A 12,382-nucleotide genomic window follows, 5' to 3' on the forward strand; every position below is an offset into this window, starting at 1 on the left:
TGTCACCGTTGAGCCTTCATCTAGCAGCGCCAGTACTTGTTTGCTCCCAGTCGGTCCATAGATCTCCACCTTAAGCATCTTTAAAATAGCTTTTGGTGTACTAATAGTATTGACCGTCGCTGTCTTGGTCGCTGCCTCTTCATGACATTGTTCGCTCTCCGATGTCACATGTAACAAGCTATGATGCCATCTTCGACACAACTTGCACGGTGGTCTTCGGCATGTTTCTTTCCGATGCTTTCCAATGAGGCACTTGAAGCAAACCTTAAGCTTCTTAACCGTTTCCCATCTATCGTTGACTGCCGCATTCAGAAATCTTTGGCAGTCTTTGAGCTTATGGTTGCCTTCACAAACTGGGCACTTGATTTCTTCTGGTCTACTCCTTTCAGCAATATTAAAAGTAGCCTGCTTCACCGGTCTTCTTATCGTTGCGCTCGGTCGTACACTTTTGCTCTCTTCAAGTACCGCAAATGCGCCGCATTTATCCGCTTCTAAATTGAGGAAGTCGCTTATTGTTTGAATATCTGAGAACGATTCCTCTTCCCTCGCAGCCGTGTAGTCGTACCATCTGAACCTCAGAATTGCAGGCATCTTCTCTATGATAATTTTCATGATTTCCGGTGAGTACAGGTATTGCGGTTTCTTCAATCCTTTTATGGCGGCCACACTGTTGTTTATTTGGCTTGCGAAAACGCATATGTCGCTGGGATTTTCCGTTGTTCTGTGAAGCGCTTTTAATTTCTCAAGTTCGGCTAACACCAATGCGTCGGGTCTACCAAATCTTCGGCGTAAAGCGTTAATTACTTCTTCTGGCTTCGCTTCTGAGTATAAGAGGCTCTTAATACTCTCTCTCGCCGTGCCTTTTATCGCTTTACGTAGCCGCGCCATGTTCTGAATGTCCGAGAACATTGGAGATGTATCTTCGTATACGACCCTGAACGCTGTCCATTCGGAGCTGTCCCCTTCAAATATTGGCAGCTCTTGAATGTATTTCGGTTGCGGCATTACATGGTTCGTCATAACTTCCTTTATAGCGTCGGCAATTGCTCGAATGTCGCTCTTTGTTTCTATTTCTTCTGGCTTTTGTTCCGATGCGCGCATCCAGTTTGCTACCTTTTCTTCATGGTCATCGTTGACGTCTTCTATAACGGAGTCGTCCTCTTCCGTTTCTGTTTCTAATCGTAATCTGGCCAGGTGTGCTGCAGCCTGCGCTTCCCGCAGCTCGCAGCGAGCCAACTCTTCTCTGGCCTCGGCTAGTCTTCTTGAGCTGGCTTTTGATACGGTTCTCGATGCGGCCCGCCGGGTATAACCCGCTGGTATCAGAGTCAATGCTTGCTCTGATTGGCTGGCTGCGCTCGTCGACGTGGACTGCTCGATCGTTTTCTCTTCGCCTGTGGTCTGAACTTCGGACCTAGTGGCAGAGGTAACAGTCAACGTCGATTCTCCTCGCTGCATCCCATTCTGTGATCTTGTGACTGGCATTTTCTTCTCGCAATATTCACTTCTTGATGACAACCGTTGCAGGATCCGGCTCGAAGGACCACTATTGGATGGTGAGCCAATCACCCACCACGGCACCACAGATATACTAAGGCCCGCACGGTATAGTACGTTTAAATCGTGTTCGTTTGATAACACCCGTGCGGTAACCTAAGTAACCTCGGTGCGGCTTTGTATACCGGTGGGGTTTGACTTCGTACTCGTTTGTCAAGACGGCTCGTCGTAACGCTGGTACCGCCTCGACCCACGCACCCCTGCTAGTGCGTAATTGTAGGTGTTGTTTTGAAATGAAACTGCGGCTTGTTCTTGTTTCTTGCTTCGCCGATTATTCGTGGATCACAGCTCGTTGTCACGGGATAGAGGAAAGAGCCCGAGTCTCTACGCGCGTCTGCACCGTGTCAAGTCTGAACCGTGACTGCCCGTGTGCACCGTGTCAAGTCTGAACCGAGACTGCCCGTGTGCACCGTATCAAGTCTGAACCGCGACTGCCTCGAGTTTTTTTTTTTTTTTTTTTTTTTTTTTGAATGGAATCTCGCTGCTGGCCTTAAGGGCCTTTACAGCTCAGCACGGGCTGTTTGGCGAGCTTAGCTCAGCCGGAAAGGGGGGGTTTCCCGCGACTCGCGCAAGGGCGTCTCCTGTGAGACTCGAACCTCGGCTTGGGCCGTCGCGGGGGGGTCAATCGCCTGAAGGGCAGGACGGAAGCTCACTGGAGTGAGCGAAGTGCGAAGTAAAGGTCCTCGCCTTCCCCGGTGAAGGCGGTTTTTTACCCTAATCTGTCTATTGCTACTGCTATTATTATTGGCCGCGCGGGCGGCTTTTAATTTATCGTTAGCTACTGTGATTGGATCATCCGGATCCGTTAGTACGTGTCGGGGCCTCCTACGAGCCTTTTTAGTCGGGAAGGGGTAGTAATTGATGCTTTTACGCACCAGTGGGTTGGGATGGTGTTTAGCCTTGTCGAAGTGGCGTTTGGACGCCAACTTCATCCATTGGGCTATGGTAGGGAGCTCCAGGTCATAGTGGAGATCGACGTTTCTCACGTAGAAGGGTGCGCCGGTCGCGATTCTCATGAAACGCGACTGTAGCACCTGTAACCGGTGGATGTACGAGGGGGCACAGTGCGCGAAGACTACGCTAGCGTAAGTCATGCACGGTCGGACGCAGGCCTTGTACAAGGTTACCTTGTGTCTAAGGGACATGTGACTCCTTTTATTTAGGAGGTAATGGAGGCGAGAGAGGACAAAAGCGGCCTTCTTGCGAACGGCGGCTACATGCTTACGAAAATACATGCCGCTGTCGAGCGTGACTCCTAGATATTTGACGGACTTTTGCCATGGAATGGCTTGTCCGTAAAGGGTGACCTCTTTTTTGAGGAGAAATTTTTCCCGAGTATTAGCGTTAGCACCGGGGTTGCCCCTGGCAAAGAGAACTGCAACGCTTTTCTCGGGATTTAATTGGAAGCCCCATTTCCGGAACCATTCGCCTAGCGACGTGGTTGCGGTCTGGAGTCTATCCACGATGACACCTCTGTCTTTATGAGTGGTATAGAGAGCGGTGTCGTCGGCATAGAGGGCTAGCTCCACATTCGGAGCCCTAGGGATGTCGCCGGTATACAGCGTGAAGAGAAGGGGCGAAAGGACCGAGCCTTGCGGTACTCCGGCCCTGATTGGACGAGGAGACGATAACGTTCCTTCCACGCGATAGCGAATTGAACGGTCGGACAAGAAGTCGTGTACGATACGCACGAGTCTCAGTGGCACTTGAAGGTGGTAGAGCTTGTAAATCAAGCCGTTGTGCCACACCTTGTCGAACGCCTTCGCTATGTCGAAGAAGAGCGCACCCGTGGCTCTCGGTTTCAGTGAGCTGTTCATCCCTGAAAGGATGTGCTCCGTGATCCGATGGACTTGATGGACGCACGAGTGGGCCGGCCTAAAGCCAAACTGCTCATCGGGGATGAGCCCCTTCTCTAGGGCATAGTCTAGGAGGCGCTTTTTCACTACCTTCTCGTACAGCTTGCTCAGCGTGTTGAGAAGGCTGATAGGGCGGTAACTGGTGGGATTGTTACGAGGCTTGCCCGGCTTGTGAATACCTATGACAATGGCCTCTTTCCACTGCGCCGGGAAGGTGCAGTTTTCGAGTAGGCAATTGAATATGGCCACTAGCAAGCATATCAGATGGGGCGGGAGGCACCGGAGGACCTTATTCGAGATGGCGTCGAGACCTGGAGATTTACGAGGCAGTGAACTCTTGATTAGAGTTTTGACCTCGGCGATCGACGTAGGCGGGAGCGGCTCGGGAGAGAGGGGCAGTGCGACTATGCGTTCGACTTCGCGGTTCACGTGTTCGACGTGCGCCGGGTCGCTATGGTCGAGATACGGCGTGCACTGCTCCACTAGGTTGACGGCTAAGCACTCGGCTTTTTCGTCGTCATCGAAGGCGTCAGGCAGATTTGGACGCTTGAGAGGGGGCATAGAAGCCACCGTGTCGGTTTTAAGGGAACGCGCGAGAGACCAATAGGCCGTATGCGAAGGTGACAATTCGCTGGTAAGACGGTCCCAGCGTTCGTTTCTTATTTCACGCATGCGCTCTTTGACTCGGCGCTGCGAGGCGCGGAGTGCTCTGCGGTTATCGTCGGTCGGCGCTCTGGCGAAGGCGCGAGTCGCCGCGTTCTTCTCGGTCAACAGACGCCTCGCGTCCGGGGGAAGCTCCCAGCGTTGAGCGAACTCATCTGGGACCTTCCGGGACGATTCGGCGACCTTGGTCTGAATGTAATTTGTGACCGAGGAGATCGCGTCTAACGCGTGAGCGGACGAGACTAAATCGTCGGGGATGTTAGAGAGGTCAGAAGTTTCGACGGGCTTGAGGGCCTCGTCTAGCTTCTGCCAGTCGACAATGGACTTGTACCTCTTCTCTTGGGTATTAGGTGGGCCGAATTCAAATTGAACCGGGAAATGATCTGAGTCTAATTCGTGTAGCACTTCTACGCTACGCGGCTGTAGTGCTACGTTTCGTAGAACCGCTACGTCTAAGACGTCCGTTGAGAGAAGGCCGTTACAAGTTATGCCGCGACGAGTCGGTTGAATGGGGGCTATGACATTGAAATTGAGCACGTCAATAAGCCTACTGAGGGCTCGCCCGTTAGGGTTTTCTTTTGAGCTATTCCAGTCCCCGTGCTTGCTATTGAGATCCCCGACCAATAAGACCGAGGGGCCCAGCGCAAACAGAGTCCTAAGATCGCTCTCTAGGATGTCCTTAGATGGAGGGAGATACACCGACACGATAATAATCGGCTGATGACCGGTCATAGCCACGCGTAACACAGAGCACTCTATGTTTGTTAGCGACGGCGGGTCTAGCGGCGAGCAGTGAAGCGCACGTCTATAGTAGATGAGCGTTCCGCCTTTCGCCGTAGGTCGGTCGTTTCTAACCGCGACGTAATTCGCGAATCTAGGTGCGCGGACGCTGGGTTTAAGAAACGTTTCCTGTACGAGGAAAATATCTATTTGGTGGCGAACGAGGAAATCTCGGACCAAATCTGCCTGCGGCTTGAAACCGTTTGCGTTAAATGTCACTACGGACAGCGATCGAGCCTTGACCCTAGACGTGGTCGTAGCTATTTCGGTGTGTTAAATTGTACAAATTGCCGCACGGATTGTAGTAGCAGGGCATGCTGAGAAACGACGTCAACCTTAGCGTTCACACCTTTAGCTGACGTATAGGCTTCGTGGAATGCAACCAGGGCATCCAAGTCTAACGCGCCTACAACGCTAAGCGCAAGATTAAATGCGCTGTGAACTTTTGCGGACTCCGCAGATGCCTCCGCGGGAGGGCGGGGGGCTTGAGGAGGAGGGCTCGCCTTAGGGGTGGTCCTCTCCGTTATGGCGGGTGTTGGCGCTGGCGCCTGGGAAGGCGCCGCAGGTGCCACTTTGGTTGGTAGAGGCGGGAAGGCCTCTGACGTGAGCTGGGGAGGGCCCTCCGTTGCCGGGGGCTTGACCCAGGGGCTATTTTCGGGCTGCGGGGCCGGCACGTAAGTGGGCTTTGCTCCCAGGCCACGGCGGGCCGCGTCACGCCCCGCCGCGCGCCTAGACGCCGGCTTATGCGCCTTGGGGGCTCGAGGACAACCGCGATAATTCGCTGGGTGCCCCCGTTGCCCGCAAAGCACGCACGCCGGCGGCTCGGCGCACGGAAGTGTGCGCTTGCAGTCCGCGGTGCCATGGTCGCCTAAGCACTTAACGCAACGCGCCCTGGCGAAACAGTTACGGGCTGCGTGCCCGTAGAGTTGACAGCGATGACACTGTCGTGTAAATGAATGTTTGAGGGGAGTTTCGACCCTCAGTCCGGAGAGCTTGCAACACTCTCTGAGACCGAATATCTTTTTCCCGCTCGGAGTGAGATCTAGCACTACGAGTACCATATCGTACTCTTCTTTGGTAGTGCGTTGGAGCATTCTGAATACCTCCCTAACGGGGTACCCTTGCTCAACTAAGTCGGTTTGGACTATCCCGGAGTCTATTTCCTTCGGAATGCCCTTGACAACTACCCTGAGGACGCGCTCCTCGGGTAGGGGGAAAGTATGTCCTCCGATACCTTCAGAGCGAAGGTGGGAGGTTAAAAAGCGGTGGTGATCCGATGAAAACACCTGTACGCATAAATTATCCCGCAGCGTACGGGCTTTGTAATTTATCGACTTAGTGTCGAGGAGCTTAGAGAGGGCGGGCCATACACCCTTGTCCCTAATGTAAACGGGCGGCGGTGTTTTAATACGGTCCGCGGGAGCGGACGGCGCGGGTTTTCCCGATAAAAGGGAGCTAAGATCCCTCTTAGGAGGGCTTGAGGGCTGAGTTGGCCTCTTGGCCGGAGGACCGCCTTTAGCCGAGCGCTTTTTCTTGCGCCCTACCGTTTCGAAGCCGTCTGACTCGTTCGACGACGTTTCGTTTAATGATTCCGCCCGGGCGGATTGAGTCGACATGCGCGACGAAGGCCGTGATTGGCTTATTAACTCATCGCTTACGCTTTCCGCACGGAGCGGTGAGCGCGAGCGCGAGCGAGACCCTGATTGGTCGGTGCGCGAGGTGGTACCGCATTCATCGATGCGCGTGCGAGAACCGGATTGGTCGATAATTAATCGCGATGCCTTCGCGGAGGCATTTTTATTATACACCTTACGCGGCGGCGGTGACGGCGAACGCGGCGAGTCAGCGACAACGGACTCATTAAAGGCCCGAATAACGTCTGGATAACGATTGTTTAAAAAGAGCATTAAACTGCTCATGTCAGGTGGGTCCTCGGACGCCATTCTGAAGGCGGGAAGCCAACAGTTTGACGACGAGTGTGTACCTAAGCCTACTGGTAGTGAGTACCTAAGCTAGTGATTTGCCCTAACGTGTATGCGTCTCCGCTGGTGATAGCGGAGGTGTGGTTTGTCACCGACCTAACCAGCCCGTAGGAGTTTGGGTAAATAGAGCCCCTACGGATGTGACAGGACCCGTCCAACAGTGGACCTGTTTTTAGCCGGTTGCTAGGAAAGTAGTTGGAGTACCTACTCCCTATCGCGTGCCTACTAAGAGGCCCGGCCGCCAACAGGACTTGGAGGAAGCGGAGGGGCTGTTACGCGCCTTGAAAAAGGCACGGTGATTGCACCCCGGACAAAACACTCCCGCACAAGGCGTTAACCGACAGATAACCGTTTGGCACCGTTAGGTGGCTATCTGAGCGGCCGCAGGTAAACCCGCGATCATAAATTGCAGCCTTCAAAGCCCGTTGTCCACCGAAGGCGCGAAGCGACCAATGAGAGCGCAGCAGGCGGCAAAGGCAGCAGTCGGAGAGCGCGTGCGCACTGTACACAGTGGCAAGCGGCGATGACTCACACGGAGCGAGCGAGAGAGCACTGGAGCAGACGTCCGCACGGGACGACGGTCGGTTGCAGAGTCCACTGCCTCGAGACTCGCCCGCGCCGAGCTTAAGTACTCCACGAGTATACCGCGACAAGAGCTACGCTTATATACATTTGCGCCGGTATACCGCGTCGAGAGCTGTGACCCTTTTATTCGGCGAAGTATTCTATTTATTTATTTAATATATTTACATTCATAAATGAACCATATTTCTCACTTAAATCTGTATACATATTTTGTCTAACTTATAACTCTTAACACTCGCACATAATTGCTATCTATAGAGTTACAATTTTCAAACCTAACTTATAATATATTTCTATTTCTATTTATGAGTCGCCAACAAGTGTTTTTGCGAGTTTATTTTCATATGAAATTTTATTTGGTGCGCTTTTGTTTTTGGCATGTCTTTCTTTTTGATGATTTGATGGAATTGTGTACTTTTATGGCTCATCGTTCCTTATATTATACTTTTCCTACTTTAATGGATAAAATTCTAGTTTTACGTTAAGTTGTGATACTTGACTCAAATAATTTATTTATAGAGCCTGGGTAAAGTGGGACGAATTCAGCAGATCTATCACGACAATGACCTTAAAGTTGAAGTGTGTAATACGATGTGGACATACAATAAGTTAAAATTATAGTTATGATACTTTAACGTTTCTAACATTAAAAAACAAGTCCTAACAGCGAGAACAAATGTTATTCTACCCTGATTCTTTTCATTATCCAGTTCGGAAATCGGCACAACATATTTTTTAAAGATGTCTACTTCTTTGAAGCATAGTATAAGCATCTAAAGTATAGTGTGTACAGTGTAAGTACAGTGTATAGTTGCCTGAAGCGTGATTCTTCAAACACTAATAAATAACTTTATTTTCTGCACTGTGGTGAAAAGTAAAACTGTTTGAGAAAACAAAGTTGTATCTGTACTTTGTTGTTTAGAAATAAACATTTCTATCACGTTTTGCCTTAAGACCAATATTTCTTTATTTTTGTTTTTTTTTCATAATGATGATGTTTAACGCAAAGATTAATCTATAAACAAGAACGTATTTAAGTAATCTATGGGTTTAATATTAAATACTCTTAGTTTCATTTCTTTTATATAAATGTTATTAGGTTTCTAAAGAATTTACTATTAATTTAATTTACCATGGCTTTACAAAAATGTATACCTACAATTAATCCCACATTTGTTTTGTTTTAGCAACTAAACGCTCTTAATAAAGGCGAGGAAGATGAAGAAACAATAAGTGTGGCTGAAATGAGGTCCCTCGAAGGATACGATGATAGTTTGAAGGAGGTCGCAGACTATCAGTTTTACATTGCGTATGATTTCTATCCAAAGAACAATTCTCATTACCACAGATCACCATATTATGGATATTATCAAGGTAATTGCTTATCTGAGGGCTTTTTATCAGTTTAGTGTGTGTACAATCATTTTTCGGATATATTTTTTTCTTTTTAAATCATCTCGTTGAAGTAGTTCTATGCAATATTTGCCTTCAGTAACAGTTGTTAGAAGGTCAATTGTCAATTCGCGTACATTCTCGGTTTATTCGGTTTCTCGGTCTATTTCGCGGAGCTTGTCTTTTTTTTTATATAGAACAGGGGGCAAACGGGCAAGAGGCTCACCTGATGTTAAGTGATACCGCCGCCCATGGACACTCTCAATTATACTGTCTCTATAAATATACTGTTTTGTTTTAGTTCCAAATCCCGACAATCGTCTTTACACACCACAACTCAACCACATAAGCATGAAGATGCCATCGAGTCCCCTTATGATATCTCGTCCATCTGCCGATAACTTCTGCAACGCATCAAGCATAGACGAATCATGTAAAGAAGGCTATTGTGAGTGTTCTCACGTTTTATCAGTCAAAAAGAACGCGGTAGTAGAACTAATTATAGTAGACGAGGGTGTCACGTTTGATGCTAACCATCCTTTCCATTTACATGGCTATTACTTCAGAGTAGTTGGTATGAGACGGCTAGCTGAAGAAATCACTGTAGATGAAATCAAAGCATATGACAAAGCTGGCCACATGAAACGAAATCTGAAAAATGCTCCACTCAAAGATACAGTGACGGTGCCGGATGGTGGCTACACAATTCTAAGGTTCAAAGCTGATAATCCTGGATATTGGTTATTCCATTGTCATATTGAATTTCATGTAGAAGTAGGCATGGCGCTGGTATTCAAAGTGGGTGAAGAAAAAGATTTCCCTCCTATACCACGAGATTTTCCAACGTGTGGTAATTATATGCCTGATAATATGGTGGAACACGAAACTACACCAAAACCTAGTAATGATAATCAATTTATTTCTATAACACATTGGTGGCCAGTGGTTTATGTTAATAATACGTCAGGAGCTGTTAAAGTTACGTCATCAGTTTATGCTATTTTATGTATCTGGACATTGAGAATATTACTAAGACATCTCTAGCTTTGATAAAAAGAAAAATTTAAACTACGAAGTATTTTTTAGAATAATTTGAATTCGAAATTCAAATTGTTATTTGAAAAAAGAAATGTAGACTGAGTTTTTGAGAGATTACCAGTAGTTTCATCTCATTCTCATTGTTTTGTCACGTTGTGACTGCCAACATTAAGTGCTTTCCTGAATTTTCAATTACAAGTAGGAAATCAGTTCTTTTTTTGAAAAATAGAATTTTCATTTTTATTCTAAATAATACTTCGAAGTATCAATATTTTGTTATCTACTGTTGTGTCAGTAGGATTTATTTTGTACTTATATAAAACGTTATTTCTTATATTTAAACCACCATCAATTTATTTATTGGACAGTACTTATATTATATTTATTGAAGATCGCCACTTTTCGTTAGTTAACACGCGTTGACCAATGATATTGTAAATATTTTCCAACTGTGATCTATCTAGTAGCCTTGCCAAATACCAAAACATTTAAGAAATGTTTTACTTTGGGTGTCAGTTATTTAAGATAATAAAATTAATTTTCTCAGCATTCACTTTATCCATTGTTAAATTAGTGGAGGTATAATCTTTATACATCTTGATATATAAAGTAATAAAATATAAAATTATACGCCTTTCTCCAACTTATCTAAGGTTTTTATAAATTCAAATAGAATAAATGTGTTCTTTTAAATTACTCCGAATGTGTCTTCTAATTAACTGATGCTCAACATTTAAGATGGATGTCGCTGATGATATGTGATATTTAATAGTTATTAACTAGCCCTAAGATTTGTGTTATAATATTTAATGATTATGATTAAAATCCATTTAAAAAATGCTTGTTTTATTCCGTATATGGTACCACTCCAAAATTACTGAAAATAACATCGAGCAGTATTCAAAAGAGACGTTCATAAGTTTACGTTTTCTTGTAATTAATTGAAATCATTTCCAGAGAAAATTTTCTTCATTGAAAATTCCAAGCACGAAAATGTTATATGTTTCTGTTTCAAATCATTTCGAAATTACGTGTTATATTTTCGCAATTTGGCACTAAATTAGAGCTTTCGATGCGATGAGATTTTCGCACAAGTTTAGAATATCTACCGAAACTTTGTTTTAACAACATTTAAAATTCTGCACCACACAAATCTTTCAAATCCATTTTAACATTAAATGTAATCATTTGAGTTGTAATAACGATGTGATTGCGTAATCCTGACCAGTTACTTTGTGAGGCTGACACTAACATTTGTTTGTTGTATCCTTAAGAACCGAACTCGTAAAGTACCATATTTTAGCCCTCGTTTCAATCACTATTTCACTTACCACGTCAAAGTGGTGTGTACGAACCTAGAAGCTCTGAATTTGTTGAATAATGCGAGCGCGTGTTAACTGAAAGACAGATGTAAAAATATTAGAATGTTAACATACCTACCATCCTACCCCTTTCCATTTGTTGGCCTAATTTATTAATTTCATAAAGAATATATAATATTGTGAATGTATAAAACTTCATTACTTATAAAGAAGAAAAAAGAAATTCAGAGATGTCTAAAAAGTGGTGCTAGGCTTATTATTTTCATTTAGTTAGAAAATTGCGTCACTGTCACTGTTAACGAAGATATACCTATATAACACTGGAAATGTTTTAAAAAATGAAAATATTTTATAGTTTCTCGAAGTAATATCCGTTCCTCTCTGACATAGTCGCATTCGATGGAAATACTGAGAAAAGCAGTGGACCCATTTTTCCTTAGGAGTCACCTCTATGGCATTTTCGTACGCTCTCACCGCATCTTCAGGGCTCGTAAAGCCAATACCTCAATTTTTATGTTTCGTTCTAAAGAATAAATGAAATTCGCAGGGCGTCAGGTCAGGACTGTATGGCGGATGACTGATTATTTCGACACCTGCCACAGTCAAATATTCAACAGTCCGTTTTGCGGAGTGCGTTGAAGCATTGTCGTGTCTGTCGATTTTTTTCCAAGACAACAAGCAAACAGCGATTGTATAGTGGCACGAGATGGGGCTTTATTGAGAAATCCTAATCGCAGCTTTGTTGTTGAGTAAGCCCACAACGAAAATCATAATAAATCGTTGACCGAAAATTTTCTCGCGTTAGGTGCATTTTCACGTGTAACAAGAGTTTTAGATTTGCCGCCAATTCGTAGAAAAAATGACACGTGAATCCAATTTACTTAATTATGTTACAAAAGAGTTCTAAAATTGAAATTCATAAAAGTTTTCAATAGCAATGTTTCTAACTGGCCAGTTCTTAATATTTTCAGTGTTAGCAACGTATCTGTCATTCACCGGAATAAATTTAGTTATAATTGTTTCATCGATAAGCAAATCTATAAGACTGCTAAACTTAAGCAATTAAGATAGCGTGAACGTAAATCAAGTCACAAAGGGCCGGTAATAAATATCGTTAAAAGACGGGTGAGAAAAATACCTCAACCTCTTATGGGAAACGAAATGTTTGACTTACCTTAAATACGGCCTCTCAAAAGGAAAAGATCCCTGG

The 12,382-nt window shown here is 45.6% G+C and overlaps 1 protein-coding gene across 1 annotated transcript in view; it reads left to right on the forward strand.

The window, feature by feature from the left end:
• Positions 1 to 10,665, forward strand: part of LOC110993526 (laccase-1-like) — a 47,154-nt gene extending 36,489 nt beyond the window's left edge. The window contains exons 10-11 of the mRNA XM_022259821.2: positions 8,608 to 8,794; positions 9,114 to 10,665. Of these exons, the coding sequence (XP_022115513.2) occupies positions 8,608 to 8,794; positions 9,114 to 9,856 (930 nt within the window). The 3' untranslated portion in view covers positions 9,857 to 10,665. The remainder of the gene's footprint in view (positions 1 to 8,607; positions 8,795 to 9,113) is intronic.
• Positions 10,666 to 12,382: the final 1,717 nt, after the last annotated feature.

This window comes from Pieris rapae, chromosome 7, assembly GCF_905147795.1.
Source record: "Pieris rapae chromosome 7, ilPieRapa1.1, whole genome shotgun sequence".
NCBI lineage: Eukaryota > Metazoa > Arthropoda > Insecta > Lepidoptera > Pieridae > Pieris > Pieris rapae.